The sequence below is a fragment of the Propithecus coquereli genome, unplaced genomic scaffold (genome assembly GCF_000956105.1).
Source record: "Propithecus coquereli isolate 6110/MARCELLA unplaced genomic scaffold, Pcoq_1.0 Scaffold37, whole genome shotgun sequence".
Taxonomy (NCBI): Eukaryota; Metazoa; Chordata; class Mammalia; order Primates; family Indriidae; genus Propithecus; species Propithecus coquereli.
Genome location: NW_012149396.1, coordinates 2,250,037 through 2,276,047, shown reverse-complemented (window position 1 = coordinate 2,276,047; position 26,011 = coordinate 2,250,037). Strand labels below are relative to the sequence as shown.

The 26,011-nt window shown below is 33.6% G+C and overlaps 1 protein-coding gene across 1 annotated transcript in view; it reads right to left on the bottom strand.

The window, feature by feature from the left end:
- DCC (DCC netrin 1 receptor) overlaps nucleotides 1-26,011 on the bottom strand; it is a 1,232,106-nt gene that overhangs the window by 719,559 nt on the left and 486,536 nt on the right. The window contains exons 4-5 of the mRNA XM_012651723.1: nucleotides 13,163-13,313; nucleotides 11,664-11,800 (exon numbers count right to left, since the gene is read on the bottom strand). Of these exons, the coding sequence (XP_012507177.1) occupies nucleotides 11,664-11,800; nucleotides 13,163-13,313 (288 nt within the window). The remainder of the gene's footprint in view (nucleotides 1-11,663; nucleotides 11,801-13,162; nucleotides 13,314-26,011) is intronic.

Sequence of the window (26,011 nt, the reverse complement as noted above, 5' to 3'; positions counted from 1 at the left end):
GGAATATATAATGGGTCTGAGCTGCAAGAACAAAAAATCATCTACACCCATTAACTGTGGTAAAAATTCCCTTTTAATTGAGTAGGCAATTTCCATAGAAATGTGTACAGTAAGTTGCTACATATAAGCCAAATTGGTGTGACTTTACTGCTGACATTGAAGATGCTTCACCTATAGCACTCCTTTAGCCTCCAAATATGGAAAAACAAATGGGTTTAACTCTAGAGCCTCTGCTAATTGCACACACATTTCCCAAATATTAGCCTGTTAGAAATTTTGTAAAGTCCTATAGTATGTACCTGTTTAACTCTGTTTAATCAAGCATTATTCAAATTGGGGTAACCATAGAGGGTTGTTTGTTTTTTTGTTTGTTTTTGTTAGGAATACCTAATAATAAAAACAATTTAGTTGAATGAGAATTTTTTTTTTTGGCTTAAGAAAAGAGAGACTTCAGTAGCTTATATAATTGGAAAGTCCAAAAGTAAATCTCACTTCAAGTATGGCTGGGTTCACAGTGTAAGCAGTGTATTTTATTTATTTGTTTACTTTTTTGATTAGGATTATTGGGGTATAATTTATGTAGGGTAAAATCTACCCCTTTAGTACACAATTTAGTGAGTTTTCACAAATACACACAGTCATGTAACCACCACCATAATCAAGATGTAGAGCATTTCCCTTACCCGCCTAAATTCCTCTTGTCCCTTTGTAGTCAGCTTCTACTACTACCCTCAGCTCCTGACAACCACTAAATCTCTTCTCAGTACCTATAGTTTTATTTTTTTATTTCAGAATATTATGGGGGTACAAATCTTTTGGTTACATAAATTGCCTTCACACCGCCAGAGTCACAGCTACAAGCATGTCAATCCCCCAAACAGCACACACTGCAGCTGTTAGGTGTGATTTACCCATCCCCTCTTCCCCCCTCCCAGCTGCCCAACACCCCATGGAAGTTACTTCCATGTGTGCATATGTGTTGATCGATTAATGGTGGACTAGCCTTCATTTTCACTAGGTGTCTCTCTTGGTTGTATAGTTGCTGTATCTTTAACTTTGTCCATTTTATTCATACTGAATTTTTACCCATAATGTGTTTCATAAGGAATAACTACCAAAATATTTCTACTGCAATTTAGGACATTTTTTCATGTCTTAATTTTAGCACAGTTAAAACTTTATTCATAGTAATAGCTTTTCTCAACAAGAATATAGATTAAATAAGAAAGAAGGCTTAGAGTACGAGAATTGTGTACAAAGATTTTTTTGGGGGGAGGGGAGGATTACAAAATGTTGCCCTTGCCTGACCTCACATGGTGGAAGAGGCCAGCTAACTCTCTGAGGTCTTTTCAACAAGGGTACTAATCCTAACTCTAAGGGTTCTGCCCTCATGATCAAATCATCTCCCAAAGACCCTACGTCCTAATATCATCACCTTTGGGGTTAGAATTTCAATATGTGACCTTTAGGGGACAGAAACCATAGCAAATATAACATGATACTTTTTTAGATTTTCATGTACTGAAACTCAACATTCAGGATGAAAGTCCAAATCCAATTCTCAAAGAGAAACACCTACATTTCTTATGTATTTCTTAAATGCTTAATCCATATCAACTAGTATTGAAGACACTGGGGACATGAAAATGACTAAGATAAAACTCTTCCCTTGAGAAGCTAATCTGGGTTATATGTGATTACAGATCACTGTATGGATTTCTATGGAAACTGCCTTCTACATGTGTGTGGTAAGTGTTAACAGTGGAATTAACAAGGAATTATGAAAGTGCGGGCAGAGATGGGGTTACTGCATGCAGTGTCAGATCTAATGCTCAAGACAGGATGCATACATGGCACAGGGTCAGTTTAAGAAGTCAACAACGCATGACAAAATGTACCTCACTGCACACACATATGGCCATGAAAACTCAATATTAAAAAGAAAAATAACCCAATTAAAAAGTGAGAAAAGGATCTGAATAGACCTTTCTCCAATAAAGATATACAAATGTCCAATAAATAAGCCCATAAAAAGATGCTCAACATCACTAATCATCAGGGAAATACAAATCAAAACCACAATGAGATAGCAACTCACACCGAATAAGATGGCTAGGATCAAAAAGTTAGCTAATAACAAGTGTCGGCAAGGATATAGAGAAATAGAAACACTCATGCACTGCTGGTGGGAATATAAAATGGTGTAAAAACAATCTGGTAGTCCCTCAAATTATTAAACATAGAGTTATCATATAACCTAGACATTTCACTCCTCTGGTGATTCCCTGCTTACATATAACAGATTTTTATAAAAATGAGTCCACATCATATTATGTAAAGTTATTGAAATGAGTATACCTAGATATATTGGAATAATAAATCAGAAAAAAAAATCCTTAGAAAGGATATAAAGAAATGTCATGTTTTGCTCACTAGTCCTTGAAAATTGGCGAGCATAACTGATACTAAGTCTTGCTGACCTTGATTAAAACCCTCCTGTCTAATATAGTTTGAGTCTCATCACAGAGTGAAATTCCTTCTGGGATCATGTGCAGTCCTGGTACTTCGGGGCAACTTTGGCATGTGATGCCCTTTTGGGCAGCTTTCTCCCACCGTCAGCACCTCTCTTCCTTCTGAACCACAGATTGTCAGTCTACCTTGCTTAGATTGTTAGGGATAATTAAAATCATATCCTTAGATTGCTTTTTTAGTGCTCTGAATTAGTACAGCCTTTGCCTTTCCCTGTGGGGCTTCTACTTCCTCCTCCCTTATCTGTCTGAGAAAGAAAATAATAGATTCATAACCATTTCAAGGATCAATGTAAAACGCTGTCTAAAGTGTTTTCTTTAGTGGAGGGACAAAGAGAGTAGAGGGAGGGCCCCGCACGTAATAGACCCTCAAATAAATATTTGTGTAATGAATAAACAAATCCTAACAGCAATTCAACTTGTATTTCCATTACTAGCTCTTATTGCCAATTGAAATATCAAATCATTGTGTTACTAATAGCCTGAATGTACAATTTTCCTTCTTTTAAGACACACACACACACACACACACACAGACACACACACACATATTCAACAGAATCTTTCAAACATTATTTTGGACAGAACTTTTGTATACTTTTATGACAATCATGGTCTCTATCTGTGGTAAGTGTTAACAGTGGAATTAACAAGGAATTATGAAAGTGCGGGCAGAGATGGGGTTACTGCATGCAGTGTCAGTTGAAGAAAGTAACTAAGAAATTTACACAGTAATGGGGAAAAGTGACTAACAGATGATTTTTATTTTTATTTTTTTGTTTAATTCTGCCTTACACTATATACTAATATACTATGTTTGGAATCATGTTCTTATACATACACACACGTGTGCGCACACACATACACACGACCTCTTAACTCGGTTCAATATGACCCATTTGGTAATTACTCTGTGAAGGACAATAAATACAAACTTACTTAAGGCACTTCTTTTACGACTATGATCATTAAAAGTGTATGACTGAGGGGGTCCCTGCTAATAAGGGCAATTACAGATATATGTAAAATTTAAGGACTGCTACTTAGGCAGAGGCAGTGATGTTGTAAATTGAAGAGAACTCCATTCAGACCAAGAGTTATACATTGTAATAAAAGATAAATATTATTTTAATTAATATATTTTATTATAACTACTTCACATTTATGGCAAAGAACCTAAACCTAAAATCCAATGTGGGTGATCCTCTGGAAGCTAAAACAGGAAGAGACTGAACACCCAATTCCGAGGTGGATGTGCCATTTACTGTGCAAATATATGGATGGGCTAATTCTCTACTGGGCCAATTGTACATGCTCAGAAAATAGCAAACGATATCACATATGCTTCAGTAAAAAATTACAAAACTAAAGCATATGCAAAGAAATAAAAACACAAAAGACCATATCAATTTTGAATTATCATGTTTTCTTTCATTACCAGATACATCTGAGAGTTGATGGTGTGTGAAGATATACATGCTTGTGCATAGTAAATTGAATTCATAGAGCATATCTAAGATTTGATTAGAAAAGAAAAATACAATTTCTTCAGTTAATGATATATTTACTATTAAAATGCAGATAGATCATTTATAAATATAGTATCTAAACTGCAAATTTTATCTTATACTTAGTTATAATTAAATGAAGAGATGATGAAGATAATGAAAAAAGTAAGATGAAGAGACATCAAAGTATAAGGATCTTAGAACTACATAACACCTATTGTGTAAACAGCAAAATGATTTTTGATGCATTGCTATTGTGAGTGGTGTGTTTTTTCACACTCCTGGAAATCTAAGATTGTGCTACTAATATGTAAGAAACGTTAATATTTCTCCATTGTTGCTCATTTCTTTATAAAACCGACCAAATAATCTTTTTTAATAGTATATAATGCAGACAACAGTTACTTTTTCTGTGGTTATGTTAGTCTACCTGGGCTACCATAATGAAATATCACCGATTCGGTGGTTTAAACAACAGAAATGTATTTTTTTTTTTAATAGTTCTGAAGACTGGGAAGCCCAAAACTAGGTGCCAGGAGCGTTGGCTTCTATAAGGCCTCTCTCCTTGGCTCGCAGATGGCACCTTCTCTGTGTGTCCTCTCCACTGTGTGCAAGGGTGGAGAGAGAGAGTGTTCTGGTGTCTCTTGCTTTTCTTGTAGAGACATCATTCCTGCTGGATAGGGCTCCCCCCATTATGACATCATTTAACCTGAATTATCCTAAAAATCCTTTCTTCAAATACAGGCACATTAGGGGTTAAGGCTTCAACATATGAATTTTGAGGGTATACAGTTCAGTCCATAGCAGTGATCTATGAAAAAAACATGAATCTCGATGGAAAATTTATAAAATATTTTGATAGTAAGTTAGATCACTTATGTTTTATGCACATTCAATTGTATTTCTTATGTTTAAACTCAGATGAGCCAGAGAACAAATGGAGAGTTCGAATGATCAAGAAGAAAAAGACATGGCTTCTGCTTTTAAGTTTCTCCCTATTTAGCTGGGAAGAAAACATGAACAGCAGGGTGTAGAATCACAAAAGAAAGTAAAAAAATTTATATATATAAAAAATGCTTCGCAGATGGATATCATCCTTCTCCCACAGAAGGATGTCTGTATTTCTAGAGCTTACTGCCAAAGAAATTTCTACGTATCATTAGGACATCGTTATATTGATCCCTCCAACATTCACAAGAACTATGTAGGGACCAATTATTGCTACCTATTATATATTTTATGGATGACAAAAATTGAATATGCAAAGGGTACATGGGAATATTCTAATATCTGTGGCATTTTTTTTTTTTGATTGTTTGACTTCTCATGAGGGCTAGAAGAACATCTTACATTTCCTTATTTCCCAGAGCAGCCAAAGCTGTGCTTTGCTATTTTGGAATTCTCTTCTGATTCTTCTGATACCCACAGTCACCAAATCCTATAAGAAAGTAACTATCATTCTTTTAAAAAGGAAGGAACTGAGGATTAGAAGTTTCTATACCTGGGTAAGGTTAAGCAGGAGCAAGCTATAATCAAAAATCTTGCCGTATCTTTGCATTGTCCTTAAAAAATCTAACCACATTAGCAAAATACCAAAGACCTGCATGGATTTGCCAGTCCAGCATCAGATCCCTTGGTACCCACGACCGTCAGTCACATCAACTCTTTTCCCGTTCCCCATTCCTTGCTCATCTCCAATCCTTTGCACACTTACTTCCTTCTGCCAGAAGGCTCTCCTCTGGCACCTCACCGCCCCTACTCCTATTCTCCCATCTTTACTGAAGTCTTTATTTAGGGCCCCCCTCCTCATTTCCCAATAGTTCTTTGCCTTTTTTAGCAATCACCTGCTTCTCATTTGTTTCCTTAACTAGTCTTGAAGTCTGGATCTATGCCCAAAGACTGCTTGGCGAAATGCTTAATACACAAAACGTATTCAACATTTGGTTGCTGGTTTACTACTAACACTGTGGTTCAGTTGTATATCTAGGACTAGAAACTGTATTTGGTTAGCTCACTACATATCCAGCCATATTTTTAATTTTTCAAAGTACTCTCAGAAGAAAGTGAGCTATTAATGTAGATTTTTCTATCCTACTATGTTACAAAATAATAGTTTTTAAAAGAGATGTTTATCTTCCCCCCATATCTTAGTCTGTTCTTTTCTTATTTACAGAATCAGAATACTATTTAATAGTTGAGATAATCATATGCATTTGAAAGAAAATTAGAATGGGTTTTGAAGAGAAAATTTCCTAGAAATAGAAAATATGTGTGTATTGTGTATTTATATATATGCCACATATATGTATGCATATGTACATATACAGATATGCATGTCTATATTAATATTAAACACATTAAAATACAATTGAATATTTTGAATTCACTGCCATCAGGCTTAAAGAACTTATCTATGTAAGGTAGACATGCTCAGGTCTGTAGAGAGAACCCTACTTAACTCATTCCTAGAGGGTGATTCAAGGGTCTTTGTCCCTTAGGGAGAAGACTCAGGGAGGGCCAACATCTGCCTCGAAGAGCAGCTTCTTTTCAGAGGTGTTTTCATGTGAGAAGTCTAAGCCTAAGCACCATTTGAAGTGGTACATGCAAGACATGGAGCGTAAGACATGAAAAACTCTTAGATTCGGTTTTAAATTTTCAATTTAGTGCATAAGGCTGACCTAGAAGACTTACGTGTACCCTACAAAACTAGTTTGTGCCAATTCTAGCCAACATTTCTCTGAAATTTTGATAAAAGAAATAATTGAAAATATCTACATACAAAGGTAAACTTTTAGTAGTAGATTGTTTAAATTGCTGCAGACTGCTTTAAAGGGGATCCCAGGATCCTTTCTGGAAAGTTCAACAATATTGTAATTTTCTCCCCAAGGTTAGACTTAATGGATTCTACTGAAGAGTCCTTTCTCAGTGAACTTTCCACCCATCTCTGTCTGTGTACAAGGACATAGCATCATGCTTGTCTGAAGTCAGGTACTTTATTGGTTAAATGTCAAATACATTTTTAAAGTAATCATTTCTGCATTGATTCAGACATTGAATCAACCTAGACCTAAGGCAGAGGCAAATCTCCTAAATGTGTATTGAAGGCTGTCTCACTATGGGTGTAGAGCTGTGTGTAAGTTCGGTGGATAGAGGAAAGGATTGGCTATATGTTGCCAACTGAAATCAGATTATAATCCTTGTGCCAGAAGACTGGACATTTTGAAAATAAAAATGGAAAAAATACCATTCTTGAATTCTTTTTAAAAAACTTCTAAAAAAAAAATGATAATACAGGTAGTCATGACACTAGCAATTAAGATGAAATAAAGGCTGGCAACAATATTCAGAAAGCCTCCCTCTGCATTTCCTCCTACACACATTGCATTGGTCCCTGTTATCTATAAGTGTGGCAACAACCAACTCTTCATATCTTTCCAGATTCCAATGAGTCTATGCAATATGTAAAAAGCAGCTTATTCATAAGGCAATAGGAAAATCAATTTTATGAATTTGTAACAATTCGACAAGCCCATGAAAGTTAAGCTTCAAATCTTTTTGCAGCCTTCCCAGAGCCTCCTACAGTACTTGTGGCCAAAAGATACCCATTGTTACTTTATTGATACTTATACTAAGAAGTCAGCAACAGTACCATAAATGATTGTTATTAAGAAAATATCTGAAAACTTGTTTATAGTTTATTCATTGCAAACAAGGTTGTCTTTAATCTTGTCTAATGTAAACTTCCTTAATGGTTTAACGATTATGGAATTTTCAATTTTTATTTTATGAGAAGGCAATTCAAACACCAGGCTTCAAATTCTATTTAATGTATATTCACTCTGAAATTGCTGAGAAGGGCAATATTTTTTTTTATCTTGCTGTATGTAAAATGACAGCCTACTTGAAAAGTCTGTTCATTCATGAAGATTCACATTCATATCCAGTTTAAGCACAAGAAAGGATTACAACTTGAAAGGCAAAACAAGAGTCTGCTAAAATGCATGATTAAAATTTTATAAGCACAAACTTGGATTTCTTATGCAATTTTATCTTACGAAGAATACCAATATGTTTCAATTCTTAAATATTATGAGAAATAAATTTGAATAATATGGATAATGAAGCTCTTTTCTCCTCCTCTTCCTCTTTAAAAAAGGTAATAAATTCTATTTTCCCCATAACCTCAGTCCTGCAGGATGATCCTAACTTTATATCATAATAGCCAAAGACTAAAACAAAGATTTAATTATATAAATATTCATTTTTAGAGCCCACATAGAATAGTTAAAACAGTATACCAACAATCTCATGAATGAAATTAAGCCTCTACAATAGTTATAAATCATATAAAATCTGTAGGAAACATTTTAAAAAAGTATATTGGGTTATCAAATAATTTCTTCAAAATAAAAATGAAGGAAAAAACACCAAGATCACCCAAATTCAAGACATAAACATAGATCTATTTTTAAGAAAATTAATAATGCTTCTAATTTACACATATAACATGTGATCTATATCCAGAGTTATGGAAATAGCATGGCTCATTTAAAATAAAAATGTAAGTCTAATGGCAGCAAAGCCAGAAACCATAAAGAAAAAGATTTGGTGCCATATACAAAATGAAAAAAAAAAAAAATACACAATACATACAACATAGTTATTATTCTTCCTATATAAAGAGTTCCTTCAAATCAACACAATAAAGATAAATGTTTCAATAAAGACATAAAGGTTCAAAGAAGATTAATAGCAAACTTACAAAATAGAAAATGCATTATCCAGAAAAACTATAAGAAGAAATCTTAATTTAATAGGAATGTAAATTCTTATAAGGAGACTTCATTTTATGAAATTGTTAGATGTGCAAATATTGTGGGGGAAAGCACTGTTTTGGAGAAAGGCAAATTCTTACACTGCTGGATAATAAAGCATAGACCTGGGACTCTTGGGTCAGACTGTCTGAATTTGAGATCCTCCTTTGGGATAATTACTTATCTTTCTGTGCCGAAATGTCCTCATTTGTGAAATGAGGTTGATAATAATACCTAAGGTTGGGGTAGGGATGGTGAATGCTTCTTCTCTAATAATGTTTTCTTCCCTGGAGAGGGGGCTCCTCTAAAAGCAGACTGACCTCACCACCTCCTCCTCAATATGCACCATTTCTTGGGTTGTGGGAGGCTAGATCAGGACAAATGACACAAATGACTTAGTCAGCTTGGAAGTTGAAGGAGCTACCTTCACCTGCTGTTCTCTCTTGGAAACACATCTAACCAAAGAGAGCAAGTCTTCTCCATTGCCATCAGCCACCATCCAGTGGGACAAGACCTGCACCTAAGGGACATCCTGCTAAGATATATCCTGCCAGTGACCAAATGGGCATGTCTCTGTCGTACAGATACAAACCACATGCTCAATGGCAGCTTTAAAAAAGAAAAAGAAAAAGAAAGGTGATATTTGAGTCACCCTATGTCTTACTCTTTTTCTTATTTCTCAATTGGTATAGAACTAGAACAAGCAAGAGTATTGCTATAATACCCTGAAATAAAAATTAAAAAAAAAAAAAAGTATTGCTATTTAATGGGCTCCCCCTACAAACCTCTCAGAGAAGATACTGTGAAGAAGGAGTGTCTCACATTTTTTGAACTGTGTAAATGCTGTTTCACATATATCTATGTGCATATCTGTCATATATACACCTACACATATACATAGGCACATGCATGTGTGTATATATGTACATGTTTATATATGTATATATAAGTAGATTATATTACATATCAGTTTTATTACATTAATTTATGTTACTGTCAATATTATTATGTTGAAAATATTTCTTATGTAATATAAAAATACTGGTCAAGACTCACTAGAAGTGATAGAGACTAATTTCCCAGCATAAGAAAGAATCAAAGAGGTATCACAGCGTGATGTAACCACAAAACTTTATATGGGCATACATGCCTCAATCAGACATGAGGAATTTATGGAATAAAACACACCAAACTACTAAAATTATTCACTTCAGGGGGATATAAATGCCTGAAGTGGGAAAATTTTTTTCTTTGTGCATCTTTGGATGGTTTTATATATATCAAACAGCATATAATTATTTTATAATAATTTATATAATTCATTAAAAAAAGAATGCCAATATGTGTGCACATACATATGTCCATACATATATATCTTGGTTAATTTACTTTATCCTCAGAAATCAGTATTTACATACATTTGGCCTAGATACCAACAAAACATTATATGTCAAAATGTTGTGCATTAATTTGAGATAAAATTTGACTTCATGCATTTGCAAGCAAAGGTTTACCAATGATCAGTATAAATTCTAGCTTATTTCATAACCATATTTGCCTTTTTATTACTACACAGTACAAGATAATTTCTATGACAGCCATTCTGTGTTACTATACTTTGACATTACAATGTAAAAGTTCTCTATTTATTTTACCAAAATATAAAGTATGATTAAATTAAATTGTTGTCATTTAAAAGGCAGCTGATATTTTAGTTAGAATAATACTACCTCTAAATCCAAAGAATTTAAGTCTCTTTCCCATTCTTAGTTTGCTATCTATAGTTTGATTAAAGAACAAGCAACTCTATTCCCTAAACCATTATATACATTATTACCCTGTCCACAAATCAAAGTGTTTTTTTGAATAAACTGTAAAGACAAAAAACAAAATGGATATCATAATAATATCATGATATAATTAGCAGATATAATATCATATAATATCTTTTCATTTCTCCTTAATAACTTTGAAGTAGCCTATGATTTTTCCTGAATTCTTTAAAATGCAAAAATATTTACTCCAAAGGAAAAAAAAATTACAAAACTAATAACCAATTTTTTTGTTGTTACGGGAAAAAAGCAATTGAAATCCAGATGTTAAGGCACTTTCTCCAAACTACATGATTCAAATGAAACTGGTTCAAAGAAATCTAGAGTAAATGATAAAATATATATTTGAGTACTTACCATATATAATAATTATGAATTTGCAATGATATGTGGGTTACCCGGCCTTTCAGAATAAGATGAACCATTCATGCCCTGTAAGTTTCTTTAAATTATATTCTTGATACAAGTTTTCCTTACATGTATTTGATTTTAGTAGTTCACTTTCAATATAACGCTTACAGTATTTCTATATTAGTAAAACCATCTTACCAACATACCGAATTTCATGTCAGAGACCCTGTCATCTCAAATAGCATCTGCCTTTTCCCCTAAAGAGTATATTTTTTGTATAATTCCATCATTTTTTCCTTATTTATTTTTCCCAGATATTTTGGAACCTCCCATTTGTTATTCAACATACCTGTCCCTTAACAATTTTTGGTACTTTTCAATTGTATCGCTAAAATAATTAGACTAAAGAGTAATATATCTGGATTTTAATCAATGTGTAAGTATTCAAACATTGCAATTACCCCCTATACAATTAATCAAAGCAGAGCAAAGCCATGTGTGAAGTATTGGGATTTCACATTAATTTCACATTAATAAACACAGGAAGCAATTTAGTGATGAGCATTTAAAATGTCATGGTGATATATTTTGAAGGATACAATGTCAACTTATCTCTAGCCATTAACTTACCCAAGACTGTGAGCTCTGCAGAGGCACTAATATTCTCATTTTTGTATGTGACAACACAGGTGTAAGTTCCACTGTCATCATCTGTCACATTGGAGATAAGCAAGTTGCTTCCACCCAATAAAGAATACTTTTTAGACCTGTAAGACATGGGGCATATGTAATTACAGAGTAAATTAAATGGCACGTATATTAGGTGAGGTACTCAGAACTTTACATGAACTCCACAAAAGCCCAAATTATGAAATTGGAAAGAAATTCTATATTATAGGGGCTTGGTAACATCTTACTTATTGATCAAAAATTCATTCAAGGTAAACTACTACCATTGGAAAGTTATGTGCAGTAATCAAAGAAATGAAGTAGATCAAACTTGGAACTAACTCTAGTACTAAAAAGTGACTTATAGATAATCTAGTCCAATTCTCTCATTTTAGACTTAAGAACCTCAATGAGTGGTTCCCCAGGGTGGACGTCAATGTCCTGTGTTCTCATTTTCAATTTAGTGATCTTTGTACAAAGGCGTATTTTATACTGCACTGAGTGCTTGGCTATATCCAAGGAACACATCATGACCTACTGAAGCTATACCTGGATTTCCTGTATGTTTTAACAGTCTCAGAAATATTATGATACCATACTATGTATTGCTGTTATCTAAATAAATATTTAAGATAGATGAAATTTAAAGATTAATTTATGACCTGTGGACTTACCTATCATAAAAAATAAACGTGTCAAAAAGGAGTACACCAGTCCTTAAAATCAATGAAATTAATTTCTTAAGTAAGATCCATTTAATCAAAAAATATTCCATTCTATTAAGAACTTACTTTCCAACTGTACCTTATTATTAATGTTCCTGCAATTCAAAGCTAGCCAAGTTCTCCTGTCTTGCCTTAAATATTTGTTATAGTTGGGATGGAGAGAGAGATAATTGGAGCTAAAAGAAATTGCTCACACCCCATAATGACATACTACATATTTGAACTCAGAAAATTTTGGTTTTTTCTATCTCCAGCTTCACTGAGGTATAATTGGCAAATAAAAATTATATATATTTGCAATGTATAATGTGATGTTTTGGTATATATATTCATTGAGAAATAATTATCACAATCAAGCTAATTATCATACCCATCACCTCACGTAGTTATCTTTTCTCTGTGTGTGGTAAGAATATTTAAAATTGATCCTCTCCTTAAACCACTTGCTTAGGATGAGATTCTCTAAAATATCTGTACTGAAGATGGGCAGGACCATCTCAAAAGCAACCTCAAGAGCAACCTCAGCTTTTTTTTTTCAGAATTGTTCTCAATTCAACTCTTTCCTTCATCCCCTTATTTCATAGCCACATGTCTTTCATACAGTATATCATGCCAGGGAATGTGGGAAAATATTCAATTATTATTTAATAATTCTTGTATTTCTAGGTATTTATATCAAATTAGAGAAAGATAAACAGCAGCATATACTTCGCAAAAGTCTTAAATGTATAATACCTGAGTTGGATGACTTCCTCGCCCCGTAACCAGGTAAAGCTCGGCGGAGGATAACCAGAAACACAACACTCCAGGACTGCATCTTTCCCTTCAATGGCTACTACATTGGATGGTCTTTGCAGAAAATACAGCTGCCTGTGCAGCCCTGGATCTATGGAGAAATAAACACGAGATCATATATTTTATGAAAAAATATTGCAAAGATAAATGATCTAGCTCAAACCATTTTTTTTTTCTTAACAAGACACAGGATGATGGAAAGAAAAATAGAAAGATGCCAATGAAACTTACGAATAAACTTCTGAAAGAGGTTTTTCCATCCCCACTTTCTAGGATTATGATATTAGAATATTCTTAGCTGTTAATGACATCATGGCAAAGAGCGTAAGCTTGAGAGTACTAGTTACTCATGGGCTATAGGCTTCGTTTACTTAACAGCATTGGAGAACGAGACAATATTATCAGTAACTCTTCTAAATAAATGTTATCATCCAAAACTTTTTGATATGTTCTCTTTGCCCGCCACTCACATCTATTCTACTTTCTTCTGCTTTGTTTATTGCATCTATGGCTTAGGAAATAAGATAAACAAGCATATTAGAATTGTGTTAAATAGTATGTAGGTACTGAAGGTTAGAATATCCAGGTACTGAGAGAATATCTGATTTCTTTGAAAAGGAAGTTACATTTGTATAACTAAAGTTTATTTGTTTTATAACAAGACTGGCTGTGGCTAAGCTTTTCGCTTATTTTTAATTTTTTAACAACATTCTAGAGAGTGAATTTGCTCCTAGACCCGAGACCCTGGGTGAATACAGTGCTCTGTATCCTACTTCATCTGATGCATTCAATAGTCTATATATCCAGCTTATTCATTTTTACTATCAGGTAATTGAAACAATGTCTATACAATCTTATGAAGCCTTTTGATTCAAACTTAGAACTCATTTGATCCAAAGTTGCTAGAAGTATATCATGTGAAATAAGCAAAAAATTTACTTAATGTCCTAAACACAGTACAGGGTTCACTTTTCAGGAAAGCTCCCTGAGAGTAAAGAGTTTCTCTTCCTCCTGTTATATAAATTCCACTCATAATGCCTGGGGTCACTCCAGCACCACTCTTATGCTTAGGTAAACCTAGAGATTTTCCCATCCTTGGAGATATCCTCTGACTTGACCTGTTGACTAAAATTCTATCACTCCAAGTTTATTTGTTTAAGATAAGATGCTATGCTTTCAGATCCCTGTTAACATCCTCATCCCTCTAGGTAGGGTTTAATTAAGACTGGTTTCAATCTAATGCATTAAATGGAATTAGCCTGTAATTTTGTCATTTTTTAAATTCAAAGCAAACTCCTGATGCAAAGAAAAGGAGGCAATGTAATCTAAAAAACTAGGGTTGGGATGAATGGAGAATTGCTGAGGGAGATTAGGTCCAACTGGGCCATAACATGGGTGGCTGGTGATCAGAGAGGAAGTGAGGTGGGAGGGGATCTCGGACACATTATAACATTGTCTTCAATCTTCCTCGGTCTGCCCCAACGACACACAGGTGGATCATAGGGTAATAAAAGAACACCAATTCTCAAGTTAATAGTTGGGAGAGTAATTGTTATTTTAAGTATTCTTTGTGTGGAGAAAGAAATTCACATTTTCTCATTCTTCCCACATCTGTCTGGTTGTTCTGGCAACAAAAATAAATACTCTTCACAATGAAAATATTGAAAGCATTTTCCAAATGTGTAATCCTTATTATACCAATATTGTAGAAAAATGTCTCAAAACTTGAAAATTGCTGTTGGTATGTTTCATTTTTCTTCTTGAAAGTGACTTAATTCCAACAAAAATGGTTTGAAAGATAATGCTGGTTAAAAATAAATTTCCTGAAATGGACAAGTTCCCAAAATGTGCATTTACAAATAGATATCTTTATGAAAAAGGCCTACCCATGCAATGCTTTACTTTCACCACCCGTCCCTCAGCAGACATGTTTCCACTACATACACTACACAACTCTATTCCTTAATATCACCAGTGAAAAACATTCAGTAAGATCTGCTTAATTTAATCTTCCAACTAAAAGAAAATTTACCTGGGACCCATATATAATGCTACTTATTTGCACAAGAGATGACATTTCAACACAAACTATTATACTTTCTTCTATCAGAAAAACAAATCATGTAATATACAAAATGGTTATTTTTTAAAATATTTTATTTTTTAATGTTAATTTACCAAAAAAAAAATGAAAAGATAGTTCAGAGAGTTCCCATATATCAGGTCTCCACCTCCTGCAATGCAGTTTCCCCTGTTCTAAACACCTTACATTAATGTGGTATATTTGTAATAATTAATAAACTAATATCGATACATTATTATTAACTAAAGGCCATAGTTTACATGAAGGGCAACTAATTCTTTGTAATTCTAAAGGCTTTGACAAATGAATTCATGTATCCACATTACAGTATAATATAGAATAACTTCGCCACCTTAAAAATCCCCTGAGCTTTACCTATTCATTTCTCCTACACTAACCGTACCTCAAACTCCAGGAAACCACTGATATTTTACTATTTCTATAGTTGTGCCTTTTCCAGAATGTCATATCATTGAAATCATACAGAACATAGCCTTTTCAAACTGGCTTTTTCCACTTAGTAATATACATTTAAGATTCCTCTATGTGTTTTTGTGGCTTGATAGCTCATTTATTTTTATTGCTGGATAATAACCCATTGTCTAGACGTACCACAGTTTACTTATCTATTCACATATTGAACACCTTGGTGGCTTCCAGTTTTAAGTGATATAAACATCCAAAGGTAGATTTTTATCTAAATATAAACATTCTAACTTATTTGAGTAAATACTTTAGAGTGCAATTGCTAGATCGTATGGTAAAACTATGTTTAGCTTTGTAAGAAACTGCCAAACTGTCTTCCAAAGTAGGTGTACAAATTTTCATTTCCACCAGCAATGAATAAGCTTCTGTTACTCCACATCCTTGCCAGGGTTTAGTGTTGTCATTTTTTGGATTTTAGCCATTCTAATAGGTGTATAAACGCGTATCATATTTGTTTTAACTTGCAATTCCCTAATGACATTTGATGTTGTGCACATTTTATATGCTTACTTTCCATCTGTCTGTCTTCTTTGATGAAGTGTCTGTTAAGATCTTTTTCTATTTTTTTATTGATTTGTTTGCTTTCTTATCGAGTTTTAAGAGATTATTGTATATTTTGGATTCAAATCCTCAATCAGATGTGTGTTTTGCAAATGTTTTTTCAGTCTTTGGCTTTTTTTTTTTTTTCATTCTCTGAACACTGTCTTTTGCAGAACACAATATTTTAATTTTAATAAAGTCCAATTTATCCATTTCTCCCTTCATGTATAATTTTTTTAGGTAGTATGTCTAAAGATGCACTGCCAAACCCAGGTTTACCTAGATTTTCTTCTATGCTATCTCCCAAAATTTTATAGTTTTGTGTTTTACATTTAGGTTAATGATCTATTGTGAGCTGACCTTTGTGAAAGGTGTAAGATTTGTGTCTAGATAGAATTCTAGGTGGTTTTTATTTTCATCTTTGAATTTTTCTGTGTTTTCTAAAGATTTTTAGACAACATATAGTATTTTTAGAGTGAAAAAATACTCTAAACTCTAATGTTGCAAAGTGTATAGTGCTGCAAATCGCACAATTGTACAAGGAACAAAAATTATAAAAGGTATAATTTAAAACTTTAAATTTGACACACATTTAAAAGCAAATGAAAAATTTTCCTCTAAGCTCCATAATAGTACAGATGACAAAGGCTCTGGGAGGTATGAACTTGAGATTCTAGGCTGTGACTCTTGTTGACTAAATTGATTTTATCAGAACTGTGATGGAATTAGTAATCACTGATAAAAAATAATTCGTGTTCTCACTATATGGGTACTGATTATTCAGATCCTAATAGAACATGAAGATATTTTTTCAGGAATTAAATGAGCCTAGTATAATTACAGGAAAGGGCATCGGAATACAAGTTTGTAATATTCTATTTCATAACCTGGGTGATGGGTACACACACAGTCATTTCCTTTTATTCTTTAAACTGTACACACACTTCATATACTTGTATTTGATATATGTATAACATATTTTAAAATAAAACTGGGAGGAAAATGCACGTGTGAATCCTCGAAAACAATCTGGCAATAGATTTACAATCAAACCAGCAAAAATTGACTTTTTTTTCCTAACGTTAAATTTTGATATTAAAAACTACAAAAGCAGATCTCTTTGCTGTGATGCTCATGTAAGTGAATGCATAAAATTATGCAGCTATTTTTCTAAATTGATTAAAAGAAGTCAAGATTTGTTTGAACTAAAACCCGGTTTAGTGTTTTCCTGTTGGAAAGAAAATGTTGCCTTGGTTATTTGACCTAGTCTGTTTGTTATCCTGGTGGCAGTACAGCTAATCCTCCCAGAGAGCAAAAGGGTAGTATGTAAATAAAGAAGGAGAAAACAGTCATTATAGTGATACTGATCTCAGACTACACAGATTGCCTTAATGTGCAGAACCACCACATGGCAATACGTTGCCTCTGCTATTCTTTCCTTTCTCTCTCTCTTTCTTCTTAACTTTTTTTAAATGGAAATTTTGGCCTACTTTAGCTTAATCTTTATCTAAGTTGGATAGGACTGATCTATAATTATTAGGAAAAAGAACAATGATATAGGGAGAGGATCTCAAACTGTTGGGTCTCAGGAACCACTTTTACTCTTACAAATTATTAAGGACACCAAAGAGCTCTTGTTCATGCAGGTTACAGCTATAAATAATTTCCATATTAAAAATCAAAACACATATTTTTAAAAAATATTTGTTTATTCACATCTTACCAAAAATATCTCTTTCAAAAAAACTTATTTTCCAAAATAAAAATGTTAATGAGAATAGTCGTTCGTTTCATTTTTATAAATTTCTCCTTTATAAAAGGAGAGATTTTTATGAGTGGTTTAATAATAATAATAAACTAGATTGTTATTGTTACTTTCTGCATTCACATTGTTCTGATATGTTTTTTTGGTTGAATTACATGAAAACAATCTGACCTCAAACAGATACCTAGTTGGAAAAAGGAGGCATACTTTGATAGCCTTTTCAGATAATTGTAGATATTATCCTTGAACACTATACCAAAACTCAATAAGCAGTTTCTTGAAAATTAGTTGTAATGTGGAATCTGACAACTTATCGATAAACATCCTGTGCTACATTATATGAATATCCATTGATCTCTCTTGTACTTCAAATAGATGTTCTACCCATGCGTGATTTTGTCACATCAATCACTGATCATTTGGAATGATATATTGCATTAGACAGATCTTCCAAATGTTGACACATTAATAAAGTATCAAAAAGTCTCATTGGTTACTATCACCAGCAATCCTATCAGAAAGGACTTTCAAAGCTGGGAAGCTCTCAAGCTCCCAGCTACAGATACAAACTTTGTAAATTTCCGATTTTAATTTAAGAACTTGAATTTCATCCTCAGCACCAAATATTATTTTCCTGGAAGTGACTGGCTGACTTCATCCATTTTTGAGAAAATTTCTAACAAGTGCCCAAGTCTGAATAACTATGGTTTTGCTCTTGATTGTTCTTTCTAGCAAAAATGCTGTTCCATGGTGGGAGTGGGGGTGGGGGAAGGTAACTAGCTCAGCTTGAAACTCAAATGACCACAGAAATGTCTACTGTGCAAAACCTATTGTACTTTGATTTTCTTCACGTGCGTTTTCTATTTTCACATTCAGAATACTAAAAAGATGTGTACTTAAGGATTGAGTCTTAATAAAATTAATAATTTTCACTGTTTCATCAAGGACATTCTTAAGTCAACATGGTGAAAAACACAAGCTATATTAGTATTATTATTCAAATAAGTTTGACTTCACAGATCCCCTGAAAGCGTCTCAAGAAATCCCAAAAGTCCACGGACCATATTTTAAGAACTGATATAGACACAGTCTCAACAAATGAGTCATTCTTCTCAATATTCTCAATGAAATGGGCTTCAATATTCAAGAAGCCCATTTCCTTTCCACATAGAAATAGTTTTGCATCTTTCAAGTAGAAATTGATAAATTCAATATATTTCTTCTTTCTCCCCCACCCCTGCTCCCTCCTTTACTTCCTCCTCCTCCTTTTCTTCTTTCCAATTTGGGAGGCAGCACAAAACTTCAATATGTTCAAACACTATCTTTCAGCAATAGTTTATTAAAAGTCAAGGTACATCTTGGATCATACAACCTGACACATTTACCTATAATTAACATATTCAAAAATAAACAACTGTCATAAGTCCCTGTGCCCTAAAGAGACATGAGGAAGGTATACTAGTGAAATCGGAGTATTTCCTTTTCAAAGGCATTTTTTTTTAAAAGTTATTATTAGACATTACAATGATCAAATTAATTGAGTCTATGAGGCCTGCTGGGGGCTAGATTTCACCCTACACATTCGCAGATGTTCCCAAATGCTTTGGATGGCATTTGGAGGGCCACATAATTTTGTCTTCCCTCATTGTAGATGACTAGGTTGACTATATAAATTATTCAACCTGGAATACTTTTTAGAGTGAAAGGCAATGCTCTTAGTAATTATTTTAGGACACTGAGTGTGACTCAGACTATCCCAAGTAGTGTGGAATGCATGCTTTTACCCTGAGATGATGACAACCTTCCTTTAATGGGGCCGTTTTCCTAAACTATGATTTAGGAACCTCAGCACTAAACTTGTGAACCTCAGCACGAAACAATGCTGAATCTAAAGACTAACTGAGGCATAGAGAAATTAAATTATGGACTGTTGACATCTGTGTCAGCAAGAAAAAAACAGCAGTTTTCACAACCTAATAACTGTCTTCCTCAAAATAACCAGTAGTTGCTTTTAATTTTTATGCTTTCTGAATACAAAGACCTTTTTTCTCATTGTGTACTCCTTGGTAGTCTTTATTAAATTCCTTTCTCAGTGGAATATTAAACATTTTTCCAATTGGAAATGAAAGGGCACTGCAAGCTACCGTAGGGTAGTCTCTTTGATTTCTTCCCAGGCATAAGAGTTACAAATTAATTTAACTTCACAGAGCTAGTTTGCTCTGTCTGCACCCTCAATTTCAAGCTAACCTACTGTTCACCTGCTGGCTCCTTAGCCACCCCCCATCTAGTTATACTTTAGGAAATTCAGCAGGTACCATGTGTCTTCAAATATCAGTAGGCACTATAATATGTGCCATGAGTTAAAAATTCCATGAAACTCCTTCTAACTTTGTGAATGATTTTTACTGGAAAACCAGCCTAATCCAAACTGATGATAGGAATCAGAATTTATTTAATCAAAAATTCCATTGGGCTGTAAGCCAAGGAGCTTTGGACATGGAAAAGGAAGCCATTTCTCAGGAGCTATTATTCACCACTCTACTATTCTATTATTTTTCTTCCTATTTACACCAATTTGATACTAAAAATGACATTCCCTATCTGTAAATACACTTACATCTGTTCATATTTCCTCTTTCTTTCTCCATGTACACACACATATTGCTATTTGTAGTTAGAGTTTGGCAGACGAAAGAAGAGTATCTATTCTTATCACTGGCGTATGGCTTCGCCCTTCTGTCTCACAGGCAAATTTTGAGTCTATCAGCTTCATTTTTGTAGCAAGTCTAAAGGAAGTGTTTTTTTTTCATTTTTAATTTTTTTTAAATATTGCATCTGACAGTAGAATCCCAGAAAACAAATGTTGCCATTATGAGGTGTCGAAGTTCGTTTAGAGAATCCAAAATTCTTCGTAATTTACATATATGCATAAAGCAATATTTAAAACTTTCCAGAGAAGTAATGAGTTTTTGAATCTGGCTCCTGTTTTTGATAATGAATCAAAATACTTGGATTATTTCCTATATAGGCAATGTTGAATCAATAAAGGTATGCCCATAATTTATGACTAAATATCCATTTTTACGCTCCAAAAATAAATCGATGTCAAATCAGACTAGAGAAGGAAGCAAGCTATATAGGTATTGTCACCATTTTTTGTGACTTTTGCTTCATAGGTTATAAGTTTGGCTTTTACACACACTTAGGGAAGTCTTCTTGTTTGTACGGGGGTCACAAAAGATTGCCTGACCCTTCAGTCTACCCACCCAGGGCTGCTAAATGTCATATTCTGAGTAAATGCAGAATCTGTCACATGTTGGACATAATAGACTCTTGGGAAATGACAAGTTTTCTGCTTTCCAAAAACTATTCATGCCTCTGTGTGTAAGACAATCCCAAATATATCATTTTTGTCTTTGACTTTATGGAAAAGAGTAATCTTTCAGGGAATGGAAGCTAAGAGGAGATTATAATGTTAGATATTATATTTATGTTATATATTAATATATATCTAAAATAATATAATATGTAATATATATAATCAATATCTAACATAACTCAAGGTCAAGGGTAAAAATAGGAAAAAAACTTGTGAATATGGTGAGGAGATCATTGGTCACTTTAGAATGATAGGCATGGCAAGAAAAATGTAATGGGTTCCCCTAATATTTTGATTTCCATCTTGAAACCCTGAGCTTTGTTGATGTCCCCCATAATAGCACTTTTTTATGTCAGAATATCCATTGCTCAAAAACATTCAAGGACTCCCAACCACCAATCATGTTAATAGAATGAAGTCTAAATTCTTAGACATGGGATTCCAAACGCTCCATCCAGTGAGTTCAACTTCTCATTTCAGATTTATCATCTATTGGAATCATTCTACAAACAGTTCTCCTCTTATGACCTAGAAAAGTAATTATCTATAAGGACTCCAAACTGTCCACCTAGAACTGATTTATTCTTTGTCTGCCTTCATTTGGAACTAGCTATGTTTACCTGAATTTACCCTTCCCTGCCTTATGTTAGTCATATGGCTACATGAATTTATTACCTAACTTGATGATAAATTTAAAAAGCAAAGAATATATCTCTTTGTTATTCCCTGTAGATCATTATCCTGTAGAAATTATAAAATAGATTGTAGTAGCATTTAATTTATTTTGAAATACAAGTAACATTTAGTAAAACTAAAATGTTTAATGCGCCATGGAGTTTAGTAATAAATTTAGTGATGAATAAAAGTCTCGAACTATTGATTTCAAAACTAAAAAGATTTTTTTCCTTTTAAAGTAGATGAATTTCGAGATGGTATCTGTTAATATTTATTTCGACAAAAATAACAATTATAGAGAAAAATCATCCAAAATATGCTTTAGTCTGATTTCTTTCATTAAAAGCCTATGCCTCTAATTATATAGATATTTAGTTCAGTTCTATACAGGGCCCAGAGTCATCAAATTGTAGTTAAATGAATGAACAACAGATTGACTTGCCAATTGATCGATTCAATTAGGCCATTAAGAAAACTAAAATAAGAATACCGAGTACCTCGGCTATTTTAGTCAACCTAGGACCCCAAGCAGATTTATAATCCTGCAATTCAGTCTCCTGCTTGGCACTCGGATGTGATGAGGCATGGATAAAGTGAACCCGACAACCACGATTCCCCTTCAATCCATCATACACTCTCCATCACATATGATACGACATTTTAGAACATCTCACTTCTCACTTAGTGTTTGTTATTGATATTTAAAAAAAAAAAAATCCTTTATAACAGTTCACTACTAACTCACTCTGTTAAAAATGTATAACTTCTCATAAGTAAAAACTCAATTTGTCTTAAAATATTAATCAACAGTTACTCATTAGTTACAATTACTTACTAATTTTCCTACCAATGAATGAAACAATAATTCTTTTCATCTGGAAAGATAAAATGTTACAGAAAAATCTCTTAAAAATCTATCATTTATTTTAAACACAATAACTCCACTTTTTCACTGCCAGTGTCAGTGAAAAGTGCCACCAACTGGCTTTTGTCCGGGCCTGGATTTCATGTCCTCCCTCACAGGCCACATGTGATCTGTTTCCAAGATCTGTTCTGAGTACCTCCCCAAACATCTTCATTTCTGAACGCATTCTGATACAGCCTTAGCAACAGCTTTTAGTTAATTCTCTCCAGGGTTAATGCCGTGGTATTCCACCTTATCTTCCTACCCAGTTTACCTCTCCTCCTTCCAGCTTGTCCCCCTCTGTCATTTCCTGTGCCCTGTGAGCCAAACAGAATATGTGCAGTTCCCCTGAAATGCATTTGCTCTCTATTTTTTTTTCACACTGCTCTTTTTTCTTGATATATACTTCTCTTTGCCTACCTACTACTTGTTCTTCAAGATTGGTTCATTTATATTTTGTATTTATTTCTCTTTTATGCGGGGCAATAGTACTCTGTTTTCTTACTTCACAGCACAATCTACTTGCTATTTTTTTTTATTTCAGCATATTATGGGGGTACAGATGTTTAGGTTACATTATGTTGCCCTTGTCCCCCACTCCCACAACCTACTTGCTTTATCTATTTCCTCCACCGGACTATAAGCTGTTTTAGGGCATAGACTTCCAACATTTCATTCCTGGCAACCAGTAAGATAGCAGGTATATGATTCATTCAAAAGTTCATCGAATAAATATTTATTTAAATGATTAAACTGAAAATGCTGAAAGACAGTACTCTCTAACTACTGTTTGATTGCTAAAAATATAAATTTTACATATTTGTTACTTGGTGATATTATGTACTTGATATATAAAAGGGAGCACTTGAAATATGTTTTACATAGAATTGAATAAATACACTAAATTATTTAGAACTTGATAACGCTCTATAAACACATACACAGAAATTCAAACCCTCTCTTGATGAATTGTGATATACACAGTGTTGGAAAAAGTTGCAAAACTTCACATTAGCATTTATGTTTCAAACGAGAGCAAGACATAAATAACTTCATCAGTCAACATGGTACTTTAGTGACTATGGAAAAATACATATCTTTAAGAGTTCTAACCCATTCTGATACAACTTTTAATGTCCCTAAGTCATGTTAATAATATGATGGGTTTCTATTTTAATTAACTCTACCTTTCCCGATTAAATAAGAGTTAGGATAGAGAATGGGTAATATATGTATTTAATGTATTACTGCCTTAAATTGGTACTTACAGAAAGCAGAAGTTGATTCAGAAAGGATTAGCATGATTTAAAAAATGAGAGAATGGTAAGTGGTAACTAACAGAAGTTAGGATTTACCATTCATTTATTCTCTGACTCAATCTTGTACTTACTATGGATCTGGGTATTTGACCTATAAACCAACTTATAAACTGTAGGACAAATGGGTCCAAAATGATTACCTTGGCTCATCATTCCTTTATGAAGTTTACATTTGAATTCATAGAACTCAGTTAAAAATTCTAATTAGATGTAATGTTTTTGGAAAAAAAAAAAAAAAAGTTTCCATTCAGGTAAGAAATGCCCATACACTTCCAAGGTACACCAACGTATTCTCAATTTTAGCCAAATTAACAATATGAAATTTGATTTTAGATAAATCTCCATGGATTACAATGCAAATGTATTTTACAAGGTGAATAAAGGTAAATGACAATTTGATGATTATGTCTCTATGTCTTTCAAGATGTTCCATTTCAAATTTAATACTTCATTAGTCCAGCTTGATTCCTTAATACCACTGGAAAACAGAACTCTGTCATATTAAGATAATTAAACATATTCTTGCCAATTTTCTATGTGGTGTACCTTGGCTTCCTATGTGATACACTCAATAGATGCATTATTAATGATATGTGAATATAAATATTTAAAATTCATGTGTATGTAATGGACGCCTAAATAAATGTACGTATGTGTTCAGAATAAATGCTACCTTTGCATCTGTCACTCTGGTGGATGAAATGTATCAGTGTTGCCTGTGGTTACTGACATATTTAAGTCAGTATCCCTGTGACTAATGGAGGAGAGAATACACAAAAGAGTTTGAGATTTTAGAGATGTCCTTATTAAAGCACCTGGAAACTCCATCAAATTGCCAGTTGACTTTTAGAATGAGTTAGGAATGTTACTGTCTGCAGAGCTGAAGTACTTGTGATAACTACTCGCAGTAAGAGTGCAGAGACAGAAGCCAACCAGGCTTTGATAAGTATCCAGTCCCAATTATTCACAAGTGAGTCTAAGTAAGCCTTACAAGTGAGACTAAATGAGAACATAGATATTACATAGATATACAATAGTAGCAGCTATTGGAAGAAAAGAGATCTTAGGGAACATCCATCCAATCTAATTTCTGCTTAGGAAAGTGAAATCAGAGTCTTATAGATTTGCCAAAGAGAAAGGAAGATAAAGAGATGAAGAAAACAACTCTCCTTAGCATAATATTAATCACACAATATTAATATAATGCAAATCATAATAAGCATTTCTTGTAATTACCTATATGTCTGCATTCACCCAGAGCTCAAGCAACCCTCCTGCCTCAGCCTCCCGAATGACTGGGACTACTGATGTGTGCCATCATGCCCAGTTATTTTTTATTTTTTGTAGAGATAGGGTCTCGCTGTGTTGCCCAGGCTGGTCTTGAATTCCTGGTTTCAAGCAATCCTCCTGCCTGAGCCTCATGAGTCACTGGGATTACAGGCATGTGCCACCGCCCCCGGCTGAGAAGATTCTTAACGTTGTTAATCCTCGCCTTCATTCTTTAAAAATGGGGATAATAACAACTACCTCTTAGACTGTTATTAGAAGAAAATGAAATAATACATAAGAAATGCTTCATAATGGGCCTTGCACAAAGAAGCACTCACTATATATTAAGAATGAATAAATGAATAAATT